At 43.5% G+C, this 24,711-nt stretch overlaps 1 protein-coding gene across 1 annotated transcript; it reads right to left on the reverse strand.

Moving 5' to 3' along the window:
• Positions 1–17: 17 nt before the first annotated feature.
• On the reverse strand, positions 18–23,533 carry LOC145350483 (guanylate-binding protein 1-like). Its single transcript, XM_080199683.1, has 10 exons — positions 23,506–23,533; positions 20,425–20,625; positions 19,605–19,732; positions 17,065–17,174; positions 14,657–14,844; positions 13,222–13,470; positions 8,181–8,458; positions 7,534–7,746; positions 6,796–6,898; positions 18–262 (listed from the first exon to the last, which is right to left on the reverse strand). The coding sequence occupies exons 2-10, from the start codon at positions 20,615–20,617 to the stop codon at positions 18–20; spliced, it is 1,707 nt and encodes a 568-aa protein (XP_080055809.1). The 5' UTR covers positions 20,618–20,625; positions 23,506–23,533.
• Between the last annotated feature and the right edge of the window lie 1,178 nt (positions 23,534–24,711).

Raw genomic sequence — 24,711 nt, forward strand, 5'->3', positions numbered from 1 at the left:
CACCATATTAATGTTCTTCACTGTATGATACATGAAGAACCACTTTCCCTTTTCATTCGTGCCGTCTCTTCAAGTCTTTTTTCATTAAGTCTCTTTATTTCTTCCCTTGCTGCTTCCCTCTCCTCCCTCATCCTGTTCATCATCTTGTTCATATTTTCTTCATTGATCCGTGCCATCGATTCCATCATCTCATTGAACATTTGTAATTGTTGATCACTTGCAGCTTTTTGCAGCTCCTGCTGGGCCTGTTTTTCTTTCTCAGCTGTAAAAATTACAAAGATTAATCCTTGAGGATTTTTAACAACATTGGAGAAGTTCATCACAACTTATTAAATATGCGACACAGTGATGTCACAACGCTTCTACCCAGTTACATATGAAGGTGAACTTAAGACTTTGGTATGGCCGCACTTGGAATATTGTGAACAGTTCTGGTCACCTTACTAAAGAAAGGATATTATTAAAGTAAAAAGAGTGCAGAATAGATTTACTAGGAAGCTACCGGGACTTAATGGTTTGAGTTATAAGGAGAGGCTGGATAGACTGGGACATTTTTCTCTGCAGTGTAGAAGGCTGAGGGGTGATCTTATAGTGGTCTATAAAATAATGAGGAGCACAGATCAGCTAGATAGTCACTACCTTATCCCAAAGGTAAGGGAGTCTCAAACTCGAGGGAATAGGTTTAAGGTGAAGGGGGAGAGACACAAAAGTGTCCAGAGGGGCAATTTTTTCCACGCAGAGGGTGGTGAGTGTTTGGAACAAGGTGCCAGGGTAGTATTGCAGGTGGATACAATTTTGTCTTTTAAAAAGCATATAGTGGTCCATTTTGGCAAGTCCAATGGAATGAAGGAGTACAATATCAAGGGTAGGAGTCTTAGCTGTGTTGAAGAGCAGAAGGGTCTTGGGGTCCGGGTCCATAGGACTCTTAAATCGGCCTCGCAGGTGGAGTATGTGGTCAAGAAGACGTATGGTGTACTGGCCTTCATTAATTGAGGGATTAATTGCAGTTGATAAGGAGGATGTGCTTGATATTCTTGAGGGTTTGAAAATAGATAAGTCCCCTGGGCCGGACGGGATTTACCCTAGGATTCTCTGGGAGGCAATAGAGGCGATTGCAGAGCCTCTGGCTCTGATCTTCAGGTCGTCGTTGGTCACAGGTATAGTGCCAGAAGACTGGAGGATAGCGAATTTTGTCCCATTGTTTAAGAAGGGGAGCAGAGACTTCCCCGGGAATTATAGACCGGTGAGTCTTACTTCTGTTGTGGGCAAAGTTTTAGAAAAAATTATTAGGGATAGGATTTATAGTTATTTAGAGAGTAATGTATTGATTGGAGATAGTCAGCACGGTTTTGTGAAGGGTAGGTCGTGCCTTACTAACCTTATTGAGTTTTTTGAGAAAGTGACCGAAGAGGTGGATGGGGGTAAAGCAGTTGACGTGGTATATATGGACTTTAGTAAGGCGTTTGATAAGGTGCACCATGGAAGGCTTCTGCAGAAAATGCAGATGTATGGGATTGGGGGTGATTTAGCTAATTGGATCAGGAATTGGCTAGCAGATAGGACACAGAGGGTGGTGGTTGATAGAAAGTATTTGTCATGGAGTTCGGTTACAAGTGGTGTGCCTCAGGGATCTGTTTTGGGGTCACTGCTGTTTGTAATTTTTATAAATGATCTGGATGAGGGTATAGTTGGGTAGATCAGTAAATTTGCTGATGACACCAAAGTCGGAGGAGTGGTAGATTGTGAAGAGGGGTGTCATAGTTTGCAGGGAGACTTGGACAAGTTGCAGAGCTGGGCCGAGAGGTGGCGGATGGAATTTAATGCGGAAAAGTGTGAGGTAATTCACTTTGGCAGGAATAACAGATGTGTAGAGTATAGGGCTAACGGTCAGACTCTGAATAGTGTTGATGAACAGAGGGATCTTGGTGTATGTGTACATAGATCCCTGAAAGTTGGGAATCAAGTAGATAAGGTAGTTAGGAAGGCATACGGTGTCTTGGCGTTTATTGGTAGGGGGATTGAATTTAGGAGCCACAACATCATGTTGCAACTGTACAAAACTCTGGTGCGTCCGCACTTGGAGTACTGTGTGCAGTTCTGGTCCCCACATTATAGGAAGGATGTGGAGGCATTGGAGAAGGTGCAGAGGAGGTTTACCAGGATGTTGCCTGGTATGGAGGGGAGGTCCTATGAGGAGAGGCTGAGGGATTTGGGGTTGTTTTCGTTAGAAAGAAGGCGGCTAAGAGGGGACCTTATTGAAACATATAAGATGATTAGAGGTTTAGATAGGGTGGACAGTGATAGCCTTTTTCCTTGGATGGAGAAAGCTAGCACGAGGGGGCATAGCTTTAAATTAAGGGATGGTAGTTATAGGATGGATGTCAGAGGTAGGTTCTTTACCCAGAGGGTGGTGAGGGATTGGAATGCCCTGCCTGCTGCAGTTGTAGATGCGCCTAGTTTGGGGGCGTTTAAGAGATCTGTGGATAGGTTTATGGATGGAAAGGGATTGGTTTAGGTTAGAGGGTCATTTCTTTTATAATTGGTCGGCACAACATCGTGGGCCGAAGGGCCTGTTCTGCGCTGTAATGTTCTATGTTCTATGATTGAGTTTAGGAGTTGGGAGGTAATGCTGCAACTTTATAAGACCCTTGTCAGACCCCACTTGGAGTACTGTGCGCAGTTCTGGTCGCCTCACTACAGGAAGAATGTGGAAGCTATTGAGAGGGTGCCGAGGAGATTTACAAGGATGTTGCCTGGATTGGGAGGGATGCCTTATGAAGATAGGTTGAGGGATCTGGATCACTTCTCCCTGGAGAGAAGAAGATTGAGAGGCGACCTGATAGAGGTTTATAAAGTGTTGAGAGGAATAGATAGGGTGGATTCTCGGAGGCTATTTCCCAGGGCTGAAATGGTTGCTATGAGAGAACACAGGTTAAAGGTGCTGGGAAGCAAGTACAGAGGAGATATTAGGGGTAAGTTTTTCACTCAGAGGGTGGTGAGTGAGTGGAATCGGCTGCCGTCGGTGGTGGTCGAGGCGAACTCGCTGGGGTTTTTTAAAAGACTTCTGGATGAGTATATGGGATCTAATGGCATTGGGAGTTACAGATAGATCTACGGCTTGGTAGGTATAGATGTGATCGGCACAACTTGTGGGCCGAAGGGCCTGTTTGTGCTGTAGTGTTCTATGTTCTAGACAGTTCCATGGGTAAGATGGGTGTAGAGGGATATGGGCAATTGGGGTTTAAGAAAAAAGGGCAGCATGGACAAGTTGGGCCGAATAGCCTGTTTCCATGCTGTAAACCTCTATGGCTCTATTATTCTGTGACCTGTGACATGATTCAGATGATGGATTAGGATTGTAACGCATGCCCTAATTGTAATTAATCATCATCTAATTTGCAGTGGTTTAACACAACTGAGTGTATTGGTTTGTGAAGTCGCTTCAAAAGGCTGTTATTAAGTGTGTAGGACTGGAGTCACAAAGGTTAGAATGCTGGCCATGTTCCTCACCCCCTTCCCAAGACCAGCCTCCAACTCCTCAATCTCACCACTCACCGCGTTAGTCTAGCTCCTACCACTTCACCATATTAATTTCTCTCCACCTGTGCATTGCTACTTCATCTTTATACCCTCTTATCTACCCCAGCAGCCTCCTGACCAGCCTCCCACATGCTCGTCTCCATAAACCCTGTCCTAATTCCTCTCGAACTTTTGCCTGTTTTAGTTTTAGACCGGGTCTCTTGCCACACTAATTATCCATGCCTTTTCCCTCTCTGAAATTTCAATTTCCCTGACAGTTTCTTCTATCCTCTTGGCTATCCACAATTTACCTTTTTATTTATGACTTTTAGGCAAATCAGTAAGAACAACAATTATTTTTATTTATATAACACCTTTAGCTTTTTCAAACATCCCAAAGCGCTAATGCACAGTGACATTATTAAATAAATTTTGACATTGACTCATACGACGAGATATTAGAAAACATGACAAAAGCTTGGTCAAGGATGTATTTTTTAAGACCATAGGAAATAGGAATGGGAGTTGGCCGTCGGCCGTTCAGCCCCTCGATTCTGTCCCATCATTCAATAGGAGGATATGCAACAATTTGGAACTCCTGCAGCATTATATGAGCTCATTTATATCACTCTGTACAAGCTCAAAACCCTGGTGTACTGTGTAATCCTGAACTCCTGCACTAGGTACAATTCCAAAGTTACACCTCATTCATTATCATGGGTATGTGTGTGAAAGACAGAACCCACTGAGGTGCCGTTGTCATGGGGAAATCTATAGGTTTAATTCAGTGACATCACATATTTTAAGTGGACATTGCGTGGAACATCTAATTAGCCCTGAATTGAATTAAATTGGTGTGGAACAGTTCAGTTAAGAGGTTTCAACGTTTGTGAGCCATACCCTCCTGGCCCAGGTGGTATCTGATAACATCCCACAGTTTGCAAATACTTTGTCCAATTTTCCAACACTTACAGCTTTCAACAGCATACCAGCTCCCCAAGATACCCACTATCAAATGATAAGACAGAAGGAGACACCTGCACTCTTAAAACTCTCCTGTGAAGAAAATGACACCTTACCAACAGCACATCCAATAACTCACACATCCATCGCATTGCAATGTGGGCTAGCCCCACAGCACTGCAGATTGGCAGAGAACTCAGTTCACTTCCTCTCAAAGAAACCAACTTCAAGATTGGCAGTCATTAACAACCAAAATATTCAGGACTGAGAGCAGACCTACAAAGAGCAGTAGGCTTCCAAACACATTGCAATGTATTGCCAAGTTATTACAGGTACCATACCAGAAACCTGCCCGAGTTACAGAAAGGGGACAGTGTATGAATCAGGGACAGTGAAAGAGAGGCCTCTTTGTCTGGACGGGGAATAGTCAGCCAAGGTCACACGTCATCCATTCACCGAGTGTTACGATCAGGATGAAGAGAAGAAGCCTCTTCCTCATCCCTGAGGTAAACCTCCTGCTATCTACTTGAACCTATCAGAAGAAAATGACCAAGTACCAGAAAGACAAACAGAAAACAGAACCCCCAAGTAAACAGAATTTTCCCCAATCAATGGAGAAAAGTCATCATGCACTCCTCCGACTGTGACCAGAATGAGATCTGGGAGATTCATCAAACCTCCTGACTGTCTCAATCTGTAAACTCAGAGACTTGAGAGGAAGCAGAAGGGAAGCTCAATTAAAATGTAAATACATTCATTAGAAATTTAGGGGAGGTGTAGTATATGGGTATCCGGCATAGCAAGGGTTAATGTGGGACTGGGTACAGCGTCGCCTACAGTGACTTGTAAAGGGTTACAGGACTTGAGACTAGAGAGAGTTGTGGACCAGACAGAGGCCTGTCCAGACATAAGCATGGAGTTAGCTCATAACAGTTTATTTGTACTTAGTTGTTTGATACCAATGAACACTTATGTTTAGCAATACAGGACTAAGAACCTCTTCAGGAGACCTACTTAATATAAAACATACAACATCCCCCCAAAGATGTGCTTTTAGGCTGATTGATTGGGTACTAAATTGTCCCTAAATTGGACCTCCCTGATCCTTGCACGTTAGGTATAGACTAAAATCATGAATAGGTCACTGAGACAGTGGGACGGCAGCGCGGGCTCATTGGGCCGAAGGGCCTGTTTCCCGTGCTGTGTTGTTCTTTGTTCTTTGTTCTAAACAGCTATGATCTTACCTGTATGTTTTTTTAGTTCTTACACACATGAAAGGGTTAATAATCACATAAGCTTAAAATTCACAGAAGCTGCTAAGAAAGAAACCAGAGGTCTTTATTAAAGTTGACCAAATGAGCATCAAGGCCCTTAGTTTTTATTCAATCGTGAAACATGGGCATCACTGTCTGGTCAACAATTATTGCCCATCATTAGTTGCCCTTCCCTTAAGGACATTACTGAACCAGATGGGTTTTAGTCTGAGAGAATTGATTAAGTCAGACATCTGGGAAGTTATTGCTTTCCATAAACACAAACACAAGCTGGGACATCAATGATAACTTGTAACAATGATGAATTAGGGAAGCTAACATGACTAAATCTTCATGCTGATTGGATATTATAATTAAGCCAGTGTTCGATGGTAGCGATTGGTGTTTAACATTTGTAACTTATGCATGATGTAATCTAAATCAATAGTTGTAATGGGATAGAGATAACTCCTATACCTAGATTGGTACATGTTAATAACTTGTAATCTGCTTGTGTGTTCCTCAGTTCTGTACTCTAACGAGTCACAGATGATCTTCCAGGATTCTATTGCTATAGAATGAATCACTATTGTGAAATAATCTATGGCTCTGTCTGGCTACTTGAAGGGAACAAATTAGTAAATACACTAAAAGATGGAACATCAGAAAAAGATCCACAAACAACACCAATCACATTGCACTGGATACCAATCCAGAATTTAATGCAAGGGTTCTGGGATAGGCTGGACTGGGGTTTGAACTCTATATTTTCTGAATGCTGACACTAAAACGGGGACTTGATCCAGCAGGATACTTAATGCTGCATATTCTACCAGTGTAATAGTAGTTATGGGGATACACCGCTGGATATGAAGTTTTCTTCTCAGTGTTTATTAGAATTTATGTCAACTGGATTAGGAGCCAATAGCAGTGTGATATGTACACATGTCACAGGGATTAAGTTTGAAAAACGCCTGGTAAAGTTATGGAACCAGAGTGAGAACAGCTCAAAGGAAATTCCCGGCCAGGTGAATTAACATGCTTGGAGAAAATTACTTGCCTTCCATTCTCCTTTGTTGCTCTGTGAGTCCCTGATCCACCTGTCGAATGCACTCCGATTCAGTCATTCTCTGAGCTAGAAACTCTTTAAGAATTTCTGTCGCCTATTGAGTAAACAGATAAAAAATCTTAACATGACTTCAAAAAGGCTGTGCCTTCACGCCCTTCCAAAAGAGCAGTGCTAACCCCAGACTACCCCAAATCTCACCCCCAGATCCCTGCCCACTGAATTTAAAACATTAAACCTGCTTGCTTTATGGCAGCCACTGCTGTAAAAATCAGGGCGTGGCTTCCTTACCTTCGACTCGACTGGACTTGAGCGTAGGGCTCAAGGAGCCCTCTGCACTAGAGTGACCTCACCTGGCCCTGAGCTGGAAGTTCTGGCAAGATAGGAGCGTATTCACTTTCCAGAATGGAACTAAGAGTGGAGTGGTAATCCAACTCAACTGCAACTCCAAAAGAATTTGCAGGCCAAGGCTTTTACAAATTTATCATGCATTTCTCACCACACAAAAAAAAAGATTTCTATCACTCATGTCTGTCCCAGGTGAAAATGGTGTTGAAGAATGAACTTGTCCACTTGATTCCTCTTGTTTCAGGCATCAGAGTCCCACCAAATAAACCCACATCAGGTACATTATTTAAGATGATCAGTCTAAAAAGTCCTAACAGACAAACACTGCATCATATTATTAAGAACAATCATTTTGATTTTCTGAAAATTCTTTTTAACAATTACCTTAACTCCTTTTTGTGAGTTTGAATGATAACTTTCCACAGCATCTTTTCGATCTTTCAGATACTCAGTGTATCCTCCGGCCTTTTCATAGCTGTTACTTGTTATTTTTGTGTCTATTTCCTTGAATAGTTCCTTCAATAAATCTTTGCATTTTTCCTTAGATTTCTCTTCATTTCTTTTACTATAATCTTCAAAGATTTTCTTAATATCAGCCTGTGAATGTAAAGAGAAGTTAATTAGGCTACAAACATGCAAATGTGGGCCAGGATGAGGCCATTCAGCCCATTAAGTCTGCTTGGCCATTGAATAAGATCGTGACCGATCTAATGTTAATCTCAAAATCTGTATCCTGCCACTGCTGATATCCTATCGCCCTTTCATTTACCAAGAACCTATCCACTTCACCTCAGAAATATTCAAAGACTCTGCTCCCACCACCGTTCTAGGAAGAGAGTTCCAAGACCCACAACCCTCCAAAAATACTTTTTGCATCATCTCTCTCTTAAATACATTGGTATGTCTTGTTGAAGTTGTACAAGACATTAGTAAGGTCACACCTGGAATACTGTGTGCAATTCTGGTCATTATTATAGAAAGAAAAGTTGACAGTAAAGTTGATGTGTTACATTTGTTCAGCTGATACTAACCTCCAGTCTGTCTTTGTATTTCTCACTGCTCCCTAAAGCACGTTTCAGGAAAATGTCAAATGCATCTTTTTGACACTTTTCATGAATGTTATTCAGTTCCGTAGCAGTTTCTGTTGGGAGAACCACCATCTGATTCATATTCACTTCATAGTGTTTCTTAGCTTCATTCACCGCTTTCTCATTCTCTGCTTCAGCCAAATTCTCCACAACTTTGTCAAGAACGGCAAGCTTTCCGCTGCCAATTATGTCAACATACATCGTCACAAGATGTGCAAACACTAGAGAAACCAATAAAAATATCACATTGAGAAATTAAAATTAAAAACAATGTTTTTCAGATGCTGAAAATCTAAATTACAAACAGTAAATGCTGGAAACACTCAGCATCTTCAGGGAGATATGTTGGGGTAGAAACATCAGGGTGACATTTTCTGTTGATGGCCTTTCTTCACAACTCAGAAATACAATAAAGAGTTCAGGAGGATGTAAACAGACTGATGAAATTGGCAGACATGTGGCAAAGGGGAGGAAAAGGCCGAGTGGTATTATCGATAGACTGTCAATCCAAAAATTCAGCTGATACTTTGGGAACCCGGGTTCGAATCCCACCACGGCAGATGGTGGAATTTGAATTCCATAAAAAATACCTGGAATTAAGAATCTACTGATGACCATGAAACCGTTGTCAAGTGTCAGAAAAGCCCATCTGATTCACTCATGTCCTTTAGGGAAGGAAATCTGTTGTCCTTAGCTGGTCTGGCTCTGGCCTCCAGAGCCACAGCAATGTGGTTGACTCTCAACTGTCCTCCAAAGGCAACGAGGGATGGGCAATAAATGCTGGCCAGGCAGCGATAACCATGTCCCACAAATGAATAAAAATGAAAATTAGTCCAGAGAAGTGTTGAGTGATACATGTTGTAGGAAGGGAAGCTGAGCTGGTACAATTTTAAAGGCAGTTCTGGAACAGAGAGGCTTCAGGGTTAATATAAACACATTTTTGAATGTGACAGAACAAATTCAGAAGGCTGTTAACGTGCCAATTGTCCCGTTTGGTTCTCCACATTTTTCCTACCAGAGCTTTATCACGTTTTTCTGTGTTAGATTTCATCTGCCATGGATTATCCATTTCATCATTCTGACCAAAGCCTCCTGAGGTCTATAACTGAATTCCTCATTGTTTAATCATAAACAACACTTCCAAATTTCGCTCTATCTTCAAATTTTAAATTTTGCTCTGCATACCCAAGTCTAAGTGATCAACATCAGAGACAACTGGGGCTCAGGAACTGAATTTGGGTAATCCCACCTCCCTCCTGTCTGAAAAAAATAGTCATTCACAGTTTCCATTTTCTATCCATTGGCCAATTTTGTCTCCATACTGCTTCTTTTATCACACAGATTTCGATTCTGTTAACAAGAGGTCCTTGCCAAAGCAACAAACCATCTGACATGGGCACATTTCCCTTTTACTTTTGTTATTCATTGATGGCGTGTGGGCGTTACTGTCTGGGAGAGCATTTATTGCCCATTCCTAATTGCCCTTGAACTGAGTGTCTTGCTGGGCCATTTAAGAACATAAGAACATAAGAAATAGGAGCAGGAGTAGGCCATCTAGCCCTTCGAGCCCGCCCCACTATTCAATAAGATCATGGCTGATCTGAAGTGGATCAGTTCCACTTCCCCACTTTCTCCCCATAACCCTTAATTCCCCTGTCTATCAGAAACCTATCTACCCGTGACTTAAATATATTCAGCGAGGCAGCCTCCACTACTTCAACGGGCAGAGAATTCCAGAGATTCACCACCCTTTGAGTGAAGAAGTTCCTCCTCAACTCCGATCTAAACTGCACCCCACACCCCCCACTTTATTTTGAGGCTGTACCCTCTCGTTCTGCTATCCTTTCTAAGCAGGAAGAATCTCTCTACCTCTACCCTATCTATCCCCTTCATTATCTTGTAAGTCTCTAAAAGATCCCCCCTCAGCCTTCTAATCTCCAACGAGTACAGACCCAGTCTACTCAATCTCTCCTCATGGGCTAACCCCCTCATCTCCGGTATCGGCCTCGTGAACCTTCTCTGTACTCCCTCCAAGGCCAATGTATCCTTCCGCAAGTGCGGCGACCAAAACTGCACACAGTACTCCAGCTGCGGCCTCACCAGTGCCCTGTACAGTTGCAGCAAGACCTCCCTACTTTTATATTCTATCCCCCTCGCTATAAAGGCCAACATTCCATTCGCCTTCTTGATCACCTGCTGCACCTGCAGACTGGGTTTTTGCGACTGATGCACAAGGACCCCCAGGTCCCTCTGCACCATAGCATGCTGCTGCTGTTCGCCCTTCAAATAATGATCCCTCCTACTATTATTTCTACCAAACTGGATAGCCTCACATTTGCTCACATTTTACTCCATCTGCCAGGTCCTTGCCCACTCACTCAGCCTATCCAGATCTCTGCAGCCTTTCCACACCTTCCACACAATTTGCTTTTGGGGGCATTTCAGAGTCAACCACATTGCTATGGCTCTGGAGTCACATGTAGGCCAGACCAGGTAAGGACAGCAGACTTCCTTCCCTAAAGGACAGCAGATCATTGGTCATTAATACACAAAACCCATTGCTCTGTGCTCTCATCCACCTTTTGTGCTCCCAGCAGAAAGCTGAACTGGATTAATCAAACATGATTTGCCTTTAATAAATCTGTTCTTTGCTAGCCCACACCTATCCTCAATGGCTGTTAATTTTTTCCCAGATTATAATTTTGAAAAGATTTCTCACCTCACAGAGGCTAAACTGACTGACTGCAACTGCCAGATTTAACCTTTTCCCCTGATCTGAGCTTATCCTAACATCTGTGATCCAGTATTTTGGAACCACCCTTTTGCCATAGATCACCGACAATGCAGAATGAGGCCAATCAGCCCATCAGGTCTGAACCAACTCGCTAAAAGAGAATATTACCCCCCACACCCTCATACCCTATCCCCGCAACGCTACGCATTTACCATGGCCAATCCACCTCACCTGCACATCTCTGGACACTAAGGGGTAATTTAGCATGGCCAATCCACACAACCTAATGCAGTTACAGGGAGAATGTGCAAAGTCCAGACAGTCACCGGAGACCAGAATCGAACCTCTGTCCCTGGCTCTGTGAGGCAGCAGTGCAAACCACTGTGTGCTCCCCTGCCTCCCCCCACTACCACCACCCCGCCGCCCCACCAACACCCCACCCCCACCCCGATACTGGAAGATTGTGGCCAGCACATAAGAACATAAGAGCAGGAGTAGGCCATCCAGCCCTTCGAGCCTGCCCCGCCATTCAATAAGATCATGGCTGATCTGTCATGGCTCAGTTCCACTTTCCCGCCCTCTCCCCATAACCCTTAATCCCCTTGCCTATCAAAAACCTATCAACCCGCATCTTAAAAATATTTAGCGAGGCAGCCTCCACCACTTCAACGGGCAGAGAATTCCAGAGATTCACCACCCTTTGAGTGAAGAAGTTCCTCCTCAACTCCGTTCTAAACCGCGCCCCACTTTATCTTGAGGCTGTGCCCCCTAGTCCTACTGTCCTTTCTGAGCAGGAAGAGCCTCTCCACCTCTATCCTATCCATCCCATTCATCATCTTATACGTCTCAATGAGATCTCCCCTCATTCTTCTAAACTCTAACGAGTACAAGCCTAGTTTATTCAGCCTCTCCTCATAGCTCAACCCCCTCAACTCCGGTGTCAGCCTAGTAAACCTCCTCTGCACTCCCTCCAAGGCCAAAATATCCTTGCGCAGGTGCGGCGCCCAAAACTGCACACAGTACTCCAGCTGCAGCCTCACCAATGCCCTATACAGCTGCAGCAAGACCTCCCTACTTTTATATTCAATCCCCCTCGCTATGAAGGCCAGCATCCCATTAGCCTTCCTGACTACCTGCTGCACCTGCAGACTGGGTTTTTGTAATTTGTGCACAAGGACCCCCAGGTCCCTCTGCACCATCGCCTGCTGCCGTTTTTCATCACGTAAGTAAGAGTCCTTCCTACCATTATTCCTACCAAAGTGGACTACCTCGCACTTGCCAATATTAAATTCCATTTGCCAGTTCCTGGCCCATTCGCCCAGCCTATCTCGATCCTTCTGCAGACTCTCCACACCCTCTGCGCAATTTGCCGTTCCACCAATCTTGGTGTCATCAGCAAATTTCGACACCATACACTCGGTTCCCTCCTCCAGATCATCTATATAAATGGTAAATAGCTGAGGCCCCAGCACCAACCCCTGGGGCACTCCACTCGTCACCAACCGCCAATCCGAATAGCACCCGTTGACCCCCACTCTCTGCCTCCTATTTGACAGCCAATCCTCGATCCACGCTAACACCCTACCCTCAACTCCATGCCCCCTGACCTTCTGCAATAACCTCTTGTGAGGTACCTTGTCAAACGCCTTCTGAAAATCAAGAAAGACCACATCCACTGGCTCTCCTCTACCCACCGCCCTCGACACATCCTCATAGAACTCCAATAAATTTGTCAGACACGACTTCCCCTTAATGAAACCGTGCTGCATCTGCTCTATCAAGCAATTCCCCTCAAGATGCCTCGCTATTTCCTCCTTGATTGCACCTCTGCAATTACTGTCTTCACTCTGATATCAATCACTTGTCAATGAATCAGTTACATGAAGTTGAAAGGATTTAGGTGGATGTATCTGAAATAGGAGGCCATTTGTTAACGGTAAGGTGCTGCTGGAGGTGGAGCTCGAGAAATTGAGGGCGTAAAACAAAAGATGAATCAGGCAATATTTTCATGCACCTTAAATTGTGTCAATGATTTCCTTGAAGCTTGTGATTGTTACTGAGACCAGAGCCAGGAAACTGCTTCAAGTACACCAACCAATAGCAAAATCTCAAAATCAACCCAAACAAATTGTATGGTGGATATTCTGTCCTGCTTTTGAACTGTCTGTATTTTTTACTTATTGAGCAGCTTTGATGGTTTAGGCTGGTTTGTGTATTTCCAATCTGTACACAGAATTCAAAAGGACTTACTTTCACCAGTCACCTTCTTGTTCCCACAGTTAGGAACTGTTTTCTCCTCTGCCTTTGTGTAAATGAAGTCACAGAATTTATTGCACTCTTGAACAAAACCTTGTTCCATCTCACTCTCTTTGGCTGTTTCTATGTTCTGAAGAACGTTTTTATTTCCAGGGCAATCAAACACAAAGCAATTCCTGGAGCGAAAGTAATATCTGATACACTGTTTGGGCAAATTAAACTTCTTGGCTTTCTCATCTGAACCTGTAACAGAAATAAAGATCACTTATTGTTCATACAGATCAGTGCTGAATGGGAAATGCAATGGGGCAGAATTCTAACTGTCAAGGGGAAGTTCATCTGGTTTATTACTTTAATAGTGATGGTAAGTTACAGGTTCCTGATTTTCATTGTGACACATCTGGCTCCCGACAGGTTTTGCCTAAGGATTGAGCCAACACTTTCAACATTCAGATTCAGTGAATTAATGTAAACAGATCAATGTGAACAAGATCAAAGTCTAATCTAAAGGATATCTCGGAAACTGGTAAACAAAAGAATTATAACAAAAGAGGAACAGTTCATTATAGAATCCCTACAGCGCAGAAGGAGGCATTCGGCCCATCGAGTCTGCACCAACCATAATCCCACCCAGGCCTTATGCCCGTAACCCCTTATTTTTACCCTAATAACTCTCTTGAAACCAGAATTAATTTAGCACGGCCAATCAACCGAACCCACACATCTTTGGATGGGGCTCAGATGAAGTGAGACAATAGAAATATCAGGAAAATGTATTGATTGAAAACGGCTGATTTGCTAAAGAGAAGAATAGGCAGGATTAAAACGGATTATAAAGGACGAGGATATTGGCTGGACAACTGAACACAAAATTGAAAAAAAGATCAGCGATGAGTTTGAATGAACCTGATAAAGTATGAAGCTGAAATTTGCACACTGACGTTAAGAAGGTCAGGCATCCAATGAGTTGTGCATTTGGAGATACACGGAGAAAGTAAACTAAATAGATAAGAAAAGCACTGAAACAAGAGGACCCAATATTGGTTGATATCAGAAAGGGCAAAGGAATTGGGTTGCACATGGGATTGGGGATCAGGTGTTGAAGTGATGATAGAAGGATGAATGGAAGTGAAAAAACTAAAGGGAGATGTTTCTGCACAACCCAAAAAGAGTGGGATTGTACAGAAAACTGAGAGAGGAAACAGACAGGATTGTAAAGAAAGAAGATCAGAGCCAGAACCTGCTTCAGGAAGCCCATTGATGATGACGTCAACTGGATCATGTGAGGCTCCAATCATTGCTGATGTTTCTCAATCTTGCTTTTGCCCAATAGGATTGTGCAACATGCCCAATGAAGATTAACATCATTTATTAAATTTGCATACCACTTGATTACCCATGAGTTTTATCAATTGTTTCACTTCCTTACCAGGTTTCAGTTTAAGGGCATTCTCCAAATATTCATCTGCTGTTATACTTTTCTTGTCAATTTTCAGCTCCAGAGTAAAATCTCGCACAACCCAGACAAAACCAGGAAAATATTCCATGAAGTCTTTTCCTTCGCTATTTTCTGTTTCAGACTTGGTTCGAATGATGTTGGTCAGTTGTGTCACATAACTGATCGACTGTTAAGCAGAGTAACTAAGAATTAGGTGATCACAGTTATTGCACATGTAGATCTCATGCTGTAACAAAGAGTAATATTGAAAATAGGAACAATGGAAAGATGGTTTTATGAGTGCAATTGCATCAATTGAAATACGTACAGGTGGAGGCTATTGATACAATGCTTAATAACTGAAACTTGATATTTAACACCTGTCAAAACCTAAAGTCTATGCATATGTGAGATTTGTGCACAATCAAATCATTTGAATACAAATTGAGTCTCTAGGATTCCTAAAGTGAATTTCTTTACTCTTTTCAAATTCCACAACATATTCTGTGGACCAATTGTCCACCTTCTTATCGAATATTGATAATGTCTGCTAGGCTTCCAACAAGCTTTTTCTAAGTTTTAAGTTTATGTATTAGTGTCACAAGTAGGCTTACATTAACAATGCTATAAAAATCCCCTAGTAGCCACACTCCGGTGCCTATTCCGATACTCTGAGGGGGAAGTTAGCATGGCCAATGTGCCAAACCAGCATGTCTTTCAGAATGTGGAAGGAAACTGGAGCATCCGGAGGAAATCCACGCAGACATGGAGAGAAGGTGCAGGCTCTACACAGACAGTGACCCAAGCTGGGAATCAAACCCAGATTCCTGGCGCTGTGAGACAGCAGTGCTGACCCATTGTGTTACTCTCAATAAGGCTACACTCATTCTCAACTCCACTGAGCACAAGCCCAACCTACTCAACCTCTCCTCATAAGAAAATGCAATTCCAAATTACCTGTGGGTAACCATTGTTTGTGTTCCTGCAACATGACTCAGCTACTTCACCTGAAAAGGCACCGCGAGCTTTACCTTTATCAGAAACAGGGACTGGTTTCTGTCTCTTCCCACCTCAAGACACTGACATCAATCCTCTGCTGTCATGTATTGTGCTGGGGCAGCACAGTGGCACAATGGTTAGCACTGCTGCCTCACAGCGCCAAGGTCCCAGGTTTAATTCCCAGCTTGGGTCACTGTCTGTGCGGAGTCTGCACATTCTCCCCGTGTCTGCGTGGGTTTCCTCCCACAGTCCAAAAGACATGCTGATTAGGTTCATCGACCGTGCTAAATTCTCCCTCAGTGTACCCAAACAGGTGCCAGAATGTGGTGACTAGGGGATTTTCACAATAACTTAATTGCAGTGTTAATGTAATGAAGAAACTTTGTTTCACAAGTAAATATCTATTTTCTGAATTGTGCAACATTCTAACGATTCACTGAGATTTTGTTGTAACATTACAATTCAATTCTGACACTGATTTTCACACTTCCCTTTTGACTTTGGTTTCCTTCCACATTCTGAAAGACATGCTGATTAAGTGCATTGACCTGAATAGGTGTCGGAGTGCGGTGACTAGGGGAATTTCATAATAACTTCATTCCAGTGTTAATGTAAGCCTTACTTGTGACTAATAAATAAACTTCAACTTTTTTTCAGGCATCCACCATCCTCCGTGTGAAAAACTTGCTTTGTATATCTCCTTTAGACCTTGTCCCTCACAACTTAAACCCATGTCCCCTCGTAATTGACTCCTCCCTGGGAAAAAGCTTCTGACTATCCATTCTGTCCATGCCCTTCGTAATCTTGTAGACTTATATCAGGTTGCCCCTGGACTTCTGTCATTCCAGTAGGAACAAACCAAGTTTCTCCAACCTCTCCTCATAGCTAATACCCTCCCATACCAGGCAACATACTGGTAAAGCTTTTCTGTACCCTCTCCAAAGCTTCTACATCCCTCTGATTGTGTAGCGACCTGGATTGAACACTATATTCCTAGTGCAGCCAAACTAAGGTTCCATAAAACTGCAACATGATTTGCCAATTTTTAATCTCAATGGCCCGAGCGATGAAGGCAAGATGTTGCTTGCCTTCTTGACCACCTCTTCCACCTGCATTGCCACTTTCAATTACTTGTGTACCTGTACACCCAGATCCCTCTGCCTATCAATACTCTTAAGGGTTCTGCCATTTACTGTATATTTCCTATCTGTATTAGACCTTCCAAAATGCATTCCCTCACATTTGTCCAGAGACAGGGTCAGAGGCAGGGACACTGTAAGCTGCATCACAAGATCTCCTCATTGTTAACCGCTCCAGAGTTTTACAGTGTCATTTTGAGTTAAATGCAATCAATTGTTATTTTCTGATAAAGGGAATGGAGAATCTCATGTGAAGGATACTCGATGTCCTGCAGTGCCTGTTGGTCGATTGTTCCCTTGCTGTTGTACACTAACATACTGCTCAGCAGAATGGCTAATGTGAAAAGTTTGTTGTCATTGCTTTCATCACCCTACAATACAGAGATAAACAGTGACTGATATTAATCATCATGGTTTATTTAATCAATTACAATCCAATGTTTCAAATAAAACTCTGAAAGTGAAGATAAGGCACCCCAGAGATGAATTCCTGATATTTAAATGGAAAATTAATGAGTGAAATGGGTTGCTGTTTGTATTTCAGTTTCAGTTTCACGATCAGTAATTATGAGAGTGGAGGAAGATGATGAAGATTGATTTCTCAAACCCTTCCCACCAATTCCTGGGCAGACGAGGTCGAGGGTTGTGTTTGGGCAGAGCTGAAACTTGTCTTGGTGATGTTCCATTGCATGTCCCTGTCTCCTCCCAAGCTGTGAAAATGTGTCTGATCTCAGGCTGAGGGTATGAAACAAACAGGCCAAATATTGGGCAGATTTCCCAGCATCTGCATCACAAGGACTGTCTGTTCACCCCAGTTCCAGCGTTTACATTTACAGACACCACAAGAGAGAAGAAATATGAAAGGCTTTCACTGATACCAGAACCTCTCATGCCGTGGGGACAGTAATGTCATCATAAGAAGTATTTTCCATTCATTGGATGTTGATATTCCAGGGCATGTCAATATAAAAACAGAGGAGGTGTTGGGTATTCTATAAAGTATTTAGATAGACAGTTCCCCAGGATCTAATGGGATCTGTCCCAGAATACTGATTGAGGTGAGGGAGGAAATTGCTGAGACCTTGTAGGAAATCTTTCTATCCTCTTCAGTAGAGTTCCCAGAGGACTGGAGATTAGCCAATCTAGTTCCTTTGATTAAGAAGGGCAACAGGAATAATCCGGGAAATTACAGGCTGGTGAGCCTTACGTCCGTGGGAGGGAAATTATTGGAGAAGATTCTTGGGGACAGGATTTACTCACCTTTGGAAATATACGGTCTTATTTGCAATAGGCTGTATGTGTGTGTGTTGGTGGGGGGAAGGGGGGGGTAAGGTGGGGTGGTGGGGTGGTGGGGGGGTTCTTAAATGGGTTCAACCACGGAACAGCCACAACTCTCTGGGATAAGATAAAGCTTCACAGCCCCCTGAGTGAAGTGATTTCCCCTCACTTCAGCCCTCAATGATTGCCTCTTATCCTGCGACTGTTGAATTGTTGTGGAGATGCCGGCATTGGACAGGGGTAAACACAGTAAGAAGTCTCACAACACCAGGTTAAAGTCCAACCAATTTATTTGATAGTCAGACCCCACTTGGAGTACTGTGCACAGTTCTGGCCGCCTCACTACAGGAAGGATGTGGAAGCTATTGAGAGGGTGCAGAGGAGATTTACAAGGATGTTGCCTGGATTGGCAGGCATGCCTTATGAAGACAGGTTGAGGGAGCTAGATCTCTTCGAAGGTTGAGAGGCCTGATAGAGGTTTATAAAATGTTGAAAGGAATAGATAGGTGGATTCTCGGAGGCTATTTCCCAGGGCAGAAATGGTCGCTACGAGAGGACACAGGTTTATGGTGCTGGGAAGCAAGTACAGAGGAGATGTTAGGGGTACGTTTTTCACTCAGAGGGTGGTGAGTGAGTGGAATCGGCTGCCGTCGGTGGTGGTAGAAGCGAACTCGCTGGGGTCTTTTAAAAGACTTCTGGATGAGTATATGGGATCTAATGGCATTGAAAGTTACAGATAGTTCTCTGGCTTGGTAAGTATAGATGTGAACGGCACAACTTGTGGGCTGAAGGGCCTGTTTGTGCTGTAGTGTTCTATGTTCTATGTTCTAAACCCACAAGCTTTCGGGGTTTGCCCCTTCATCAGGTGAATGGAGAGTTCTGGTCTCAGACAGAGCATATAACAGCACACACAGTTTACAGAATACTGATTAGAATGTGAGTCTTCACAGCTAACATGCTATTCAAGTCTTAAAGATGCAGACAACATGAGTGGAAAGGGCATTAGGCATAGGTTAAAGAGATGTGTATTGTCTCCGGACAGTACAGTAAGTGAGGTTTTGCAAACCCAGGCAAGTCGTGGGGGTTACAGATAGTGCAACATGAATCCAAGATCCCAGTTGAGACTGTCCTCATGTGTGCAGAACTTGGCTATCAGTCTCTGCTCAGCGACTCTGCGCTGTCGTGTGTCGTGAAGGCTGCCTTGGAGAACGCTTACCCAAAGATCAGAGGCCGAATGCCCGTGCCCAGATCAGCTGTAAAGACTCGCATTCTAATCAGTATTCTGTAAACTGTGTGAGCTGTTATATGCTCTGTCTGAGACCAGAACTCTCCACTCACCTGCAAAGGGGCAAACCCCAAAAACCTATCGGTTTACTATCAAGTAAATAGGTTGGACTTTAACCTGGTGTTGTGAAACTTCTTACTGCTGAATTGCGACAACTGAATAGATGTGCATTTATTCAGAAAACAGTGTACGTGTAAATATTGTTCTCCATATTACTGTGAAAAGTAAACATTTCTACCTTTTCCACATCTCCAAGACCTTCAGTGTCCAACAGCACCAAGCAGTGATCAGTCATCCGTGGATGTGGGCGACACCATAGCCAGATTCCCTTGGTCGCTGACTGTACAGTTCCTCCAAGAGGAAATCCTGGTGAATTAGGATAAATTATAAGATGTGTGAGAATTATTTTCTAGCTGGTATTTAGCGTAACATTCCTGACAGTTTGACTCAGTTAATAATAGTCTGGTCTTTTTGTTAGAAGGTGTTGTCCCTGAGACCACTGCCAGTATTTATACGGGGAGCCTAGGCTGTCACATGCAGAAGTGAAGGACTGACAGCCTTTTAAAGATTACACCTTGCAGATTAATCTGAAAACAAAAGTTTCACTTGCCTGTAAACATTGATATTCCTCAACAAAATCTTTTACTCAATGAAGACAAACCAAAAGTAGATATTTGCCATGATGAGTTAATAAATGCATTATTGAAGTATCACATGATCCCATTGAGTCTTTGGTTGAGTGGTAACATTTCTAGAGGGAGACAGTCACATTGTGGCTCCCAATATTTCTCTGCAACACATAAAGTTCCGGTCCATCCACATTGGCCAAATTCTGAGCCAAGGAGGAAATTCTGGGCTCTTAGGGAGAGGTCATTGTTCACACTGACCGAGTGCAGAATCGGACATTCTAACATCATAAAAGCTCCTTCCCATTTGCTGCAGGACCACCCACCCCCATCTGTACTTCCCAACATTCCTTCAGTTCTCAGCTCATACTATCAGTCATCAGCCTCCACAATGGGCAGGAGGTGTCAATTCTCCCACAGTCTCACACTTACCTTTCTGTTTTCCTGCAAGTTGGTTTAGCAGAAATGATTTTCCTGTGCGGTATTTTCCAACAATCGCCACAACAACCAAAGGCTGGTCAATGCTCTTTAACACCTCCACAGCCTTTTGGCACAAAGACAGTCTCCCTTCTACTGAGTTCTCAATCAGAAGCATTGGAGATTCCATTTCTGTGTTTGGTGCCATCCTGTTAACTGAAATAGTTATAGGATCATTGCAGAGAAATACAATATACATGCTGTAACTATTGGCATTACGAGTGTCATGTGAGTGTGTCTTTAAGAGAAGTTTCTTTTTAAAGCCATGCAGCTTGCAGCTTGAGTGATGTCATTGGTGTGGAGCTAAGCCATGGCAGTCAGGTGATAGGGGTATGTTAGTTTGGGCTTTCAGTTTCATTTTGGGGAATTTCATTCTGGGAAGCAGTTTAGCAGCAAGCTAGGAAACAGATTCTCTCTCGTTCTGTTCTTCTGTTTAAGAAGCTGTGTTTTGGGAAACAGGTTCAACTACAATCTCCTGTGAGTTTCTTCAGAAGGGATTTTCAGCATTGAGCCCAGAAGGCGGGATTCCTCTAGTGAGTGAGCACTAACCTGTGCTGTATTGTGCTTATTTGGAGGGTTTTGGATATTGGCTTAGTGATATTTCCTAAAGAATTATACATTGTTGTAATGTTGTGTTTCTTGGTTGTAATTGTTAAAAAGTTCTTGCTAATTGTCTTACTATACATGTCAACAATATTCTTAATTAAACTTTGTTTTTGATAAAAATTCCTCGTGGGTCAGTTGAATCAGACCTGAAGTGAAACCTCCCGTGCTCATCCTCACCAAATTCAACATAAAACATTACAGTTCAGGCGAGCTTCATAGAATACCTTGGAGTATACGACCTGACTTGTAACATTAGGCTGTTAAAATATCACAGGAAATTATACAAAATATTATAGTTGCTTCGTTACAGGGCATCTTCCTTAATACATCCCACTATTCACAATCAAGGCTTTCACACTGCCCTGGGGGGTGTATTGTTTATCCCAATGATCGTTGACCTCAGTTTTCATCTATTAATTCTGTCCAAAATGATTCCATGTTGAACCTGTTCTTTTTTCTTGTGTCTTCCCTCTTACATGTTCTAAGATTTGAGTTTTAGATAGACTGTCACCCCACCTCATTTTAAGAACATAAGAAATAAGAACATAAGAAATAGGAGCAGGAGTAGGCCATCTGGCCCTTCGAGCCTGCCCTGCCATTCAATAAGATCATGGCTGATCTGTCGTGGCTCAGTTCCACTTTCCGGCCCTCTCCCCATAACCCTTATTCCCCTCTCTTATCAAAAACCCATCAACCCGCTTCTTGAAAATATTTAGCGAGGCAGCCTCCACCACTTCAATGGGTAGAGAATTCCAGAGATTCACCACCCTTTGAGTGAAGAAGTTCCTCCTCAACTCCGTTTTAAAACTCCCCCCCTTTATCTTGAGGCTGTGCCCCCTAGTCCTACTGTCTTTTCTAGTCTGGTCTCTAAACACTTATTAATTTGAAGATATGTAACTCACTGATTAGGATCTTAACAGCAATTCTTAATTATGTTAATAATTTCCACTTTATCAGTCCTTCTCAGAGTCTCATTATTTCTCTCTCACTATTGCAGTTAGACTTGGCCAACTTTAGTTCATATTATCACAGGTACATCTCAATGTTCTCTCCAATTGGTGTGGGTGTTTTTTGTATCAATCTGAACAACTGGGGTGGCTCGGTGGTACAGTTGCTAGCATTGCTGCCTACGGCGCCAGGGACCCAGGTTCAATTCCCTGCTTGGGTCACTGTCCGTGTGGAGTCTGCACGTTCTCCCCATGTCTGCATGACTTTCCTCTGGGTGCTCTGGTTTCATCCCACAGTCCAAAGATGTGCAGGTTAAAGTTTACTTATTAGTCACAAGTGAGGCTTACGTTAACACTGCAATGAAGTTACTGTGAAATTCCCCTAATGGCTACAGTCTAGTGCCTGTTTGGGTACACTGAGGGAGAATTCAGCATGGCTAATGCACCGAACTAGCATGTCTCTCAGAATGTGGGAGGAAACCGAAGCACCCAGACAAAACCCATGAAGACATGGGGAGAACGCACAGTCTCCACACAGACCAAGCAGGGAATCGAACCCAGGTCCCTGGCGCTGTGAAGCAGCAGTGTTAACTGTGCTATCTACCCTGCTGCTCCACGAATAGGTACATTGACCATGCTAGATTGCTCCTTGGTGTCGGGGGTTAGTCGGGTTAATAAGTAGGTTATGGGGATAGGGCCTGGGTTGGATTGTGGACGGTGCAGACTCGATGGGCCGAATGGCTTTCTGCACTGTAGGATTGTATGAATCTATGTATTCAGTCTCTAGTTTACTCACTCTCCCGCTATTCTCCCTATCCTGCTTAAAAATACCTCCCCGACCCCATTTTGTTACGATGGAAATTACTCAATATTCACAAAATCCCTTGATAGAAAATTGTTTGAAGAATTAATATCCTGATTCCGAATATCAAATTGTGAGCCATGTTTTGTTATGTGTATTTATCCTCAGTCTGGAATCTTTTGAAAGTGGCACAGGGAGCAGTTCAGCAAATACTACACAAACTGTCCTGGAATTCTAGTTTATCTGTATCCAGATTATTTATTCTCACGGTGAGAACAGTTGTTGCCCTCCTACTCCCTGTAGCGTTTTAACAACTCAGAACATCAGGTTACCGACCTGTGCGGCGGCTAACAGAAAACATCCACCCCCCGCCCCCCCGGGTCTCATTCACTCACAATCCTAACTGGATGCGGAATAATCGAATCCTCCAACACTGCATCTTGTCTCTGATTCTGTCTCTGTCTCCCTTTCCCGAACAGGCTGCGGGAGCACCCAAGGGTGCAGTACATCCTTACCCACCACCGTCACCTCGTGTCTGACCTTCATCTCTGCCCCCACCCCACTCTCTGGCAGAGATCCCTCTCCTGTCGGTGCCAGGGATTTAAATGGGACTTTTCGCTGTTTAACACTTTATATTTTCTTTCACTGCCTGATCTGTCTGACAAGTGTTGAAGTTCTCACCTTTCCGCTGTTCGGATTCTGTCTTGTTCTGTCCCCAGTAGTGTGAAGCTGGGTCGGTGCCTCTTCCTGGAAATGCTCCACTATTTATAATGCAACTCAACCAATCACAGTAAAAGCTGTTGTTAAATGCAGAGCAGGAAATTCTTTTTAAACGGTCACTGTGAAAACGTAACCTCAGCAAGAACTACAGGGAGTGATTAGAAACAGGAGCAACTAGAGAAGGAGGGAGAAGGAACTCTCAAATCACCTCGGGATTGTCTCGAAATTCACATTTTAAATTCTCAGCAAGTCTATACCTTATTAATGAGGGATAATTTTGCCAATATTTTTAGAAGGGATGTGGGTGTCAGAATTTCTTGCCCACTTTCTCTCCCTGCAGATTCTGTCTGACCAGTTGCGTTTGTCCAGCTCTTTGTTTTTCACCCCAGATTACCCAGGAAGGGTAAATTATCTAAAAAAGTTACAGTGAAAGGTAAAACTAGCTGTATCATGCTACTAATATGCAACAGCAACACGAGTTGTACTTAAGGCACAAAGATGTTTTACCCACCATTTGTTATGTCAACATCAGTGCCAGTGCGATGCCAGGTACATACACCGTCCAACTAAATGGCAGGTGAAGAGGCAAAGAGCTGACATGCCACATTTTCTTCGTCTTCTGAGAAAGTAAAGGCATTGATGGGCTTTCTTTGGAAAGTGAATCTGGCTTTAAGTTCGTCGAGCTTGTTTTCCACAATTGGACATTTGCCAGCAGTAAGCTGGGGAGGGGGGTCTTGGGACTGCATTGTTTCATTCTCACCTGCAGGCCTGCACATTTTTCATGCTTCCTAAAACTACATAGACCTCAGCATGACTGAAAAGGTGTGCGGGGGGAGGTGGGGGGGGCGGGGGCGTTGGGGGGTGCGGGGTGGTGGATCCCATCATAGGACACCCAGATTCAAGGCTTTGAATAAGGCATACAGGAGGAATGTAAGGAAGATGGGCGGCATGGTGGCACAGTGGTTAGCACTGTTGCTTCACCATGCCAGGGACCTGGGTTCAACTTAAGAACATAAGGAATAGGAGCAGGAGTAGGCCATCTAGCCCTTCGAGCCGGCCCCGCCATTCAATAAGATCATGGCTGATCTGAAGATCAGAATGTCAGCTCTTTGTCCCGAAGACACCTGCCATTTAGTTGGACGGTTTATGGACCTGGCATCGCACTGG

This window comes from Carcharhinus amblyrhynchos, chromosome 12 (genome assembly GCF_965287045.1).
Source record: "Carcharhinus amblyrhynchos chromosome 12, sCarAmb.v2.hapA, whole genome shotgun sequence".
In the NCBI taxonomy this organism is placed as follows: Eukaryota; Metazoa; Chordata; class Chondrichthyes; order Carcharhiniformes; family Carcharhinidae; genus Carcharhinus; species Carcharhinus amblyrhynchos.

Bases quoted from the DNA above. Each gene is read 5' to 3' on its own strand.
- LOC145350483 (XM_080199683.1), bottom strand. From the start codon at position 20,617: ATGGCACCAAACACAGAAATGGAATCTCCAATGCTTCTGATTGAGAAC. The intron at 14,845-17,064 runs GTATCCTTCACA...ACAGTCGATCAG, and splicing joins CAGGCACTGCAGGACATCGA to TTATGTGACACAACTGACCA. The intron at 263-6,795 runs GCAAGTAATTTT...TAATTTTTACAG, and splicing joins GCAACAAAGGAGAATGGAAG to CTGAGAAAGAAAAACAGGCC.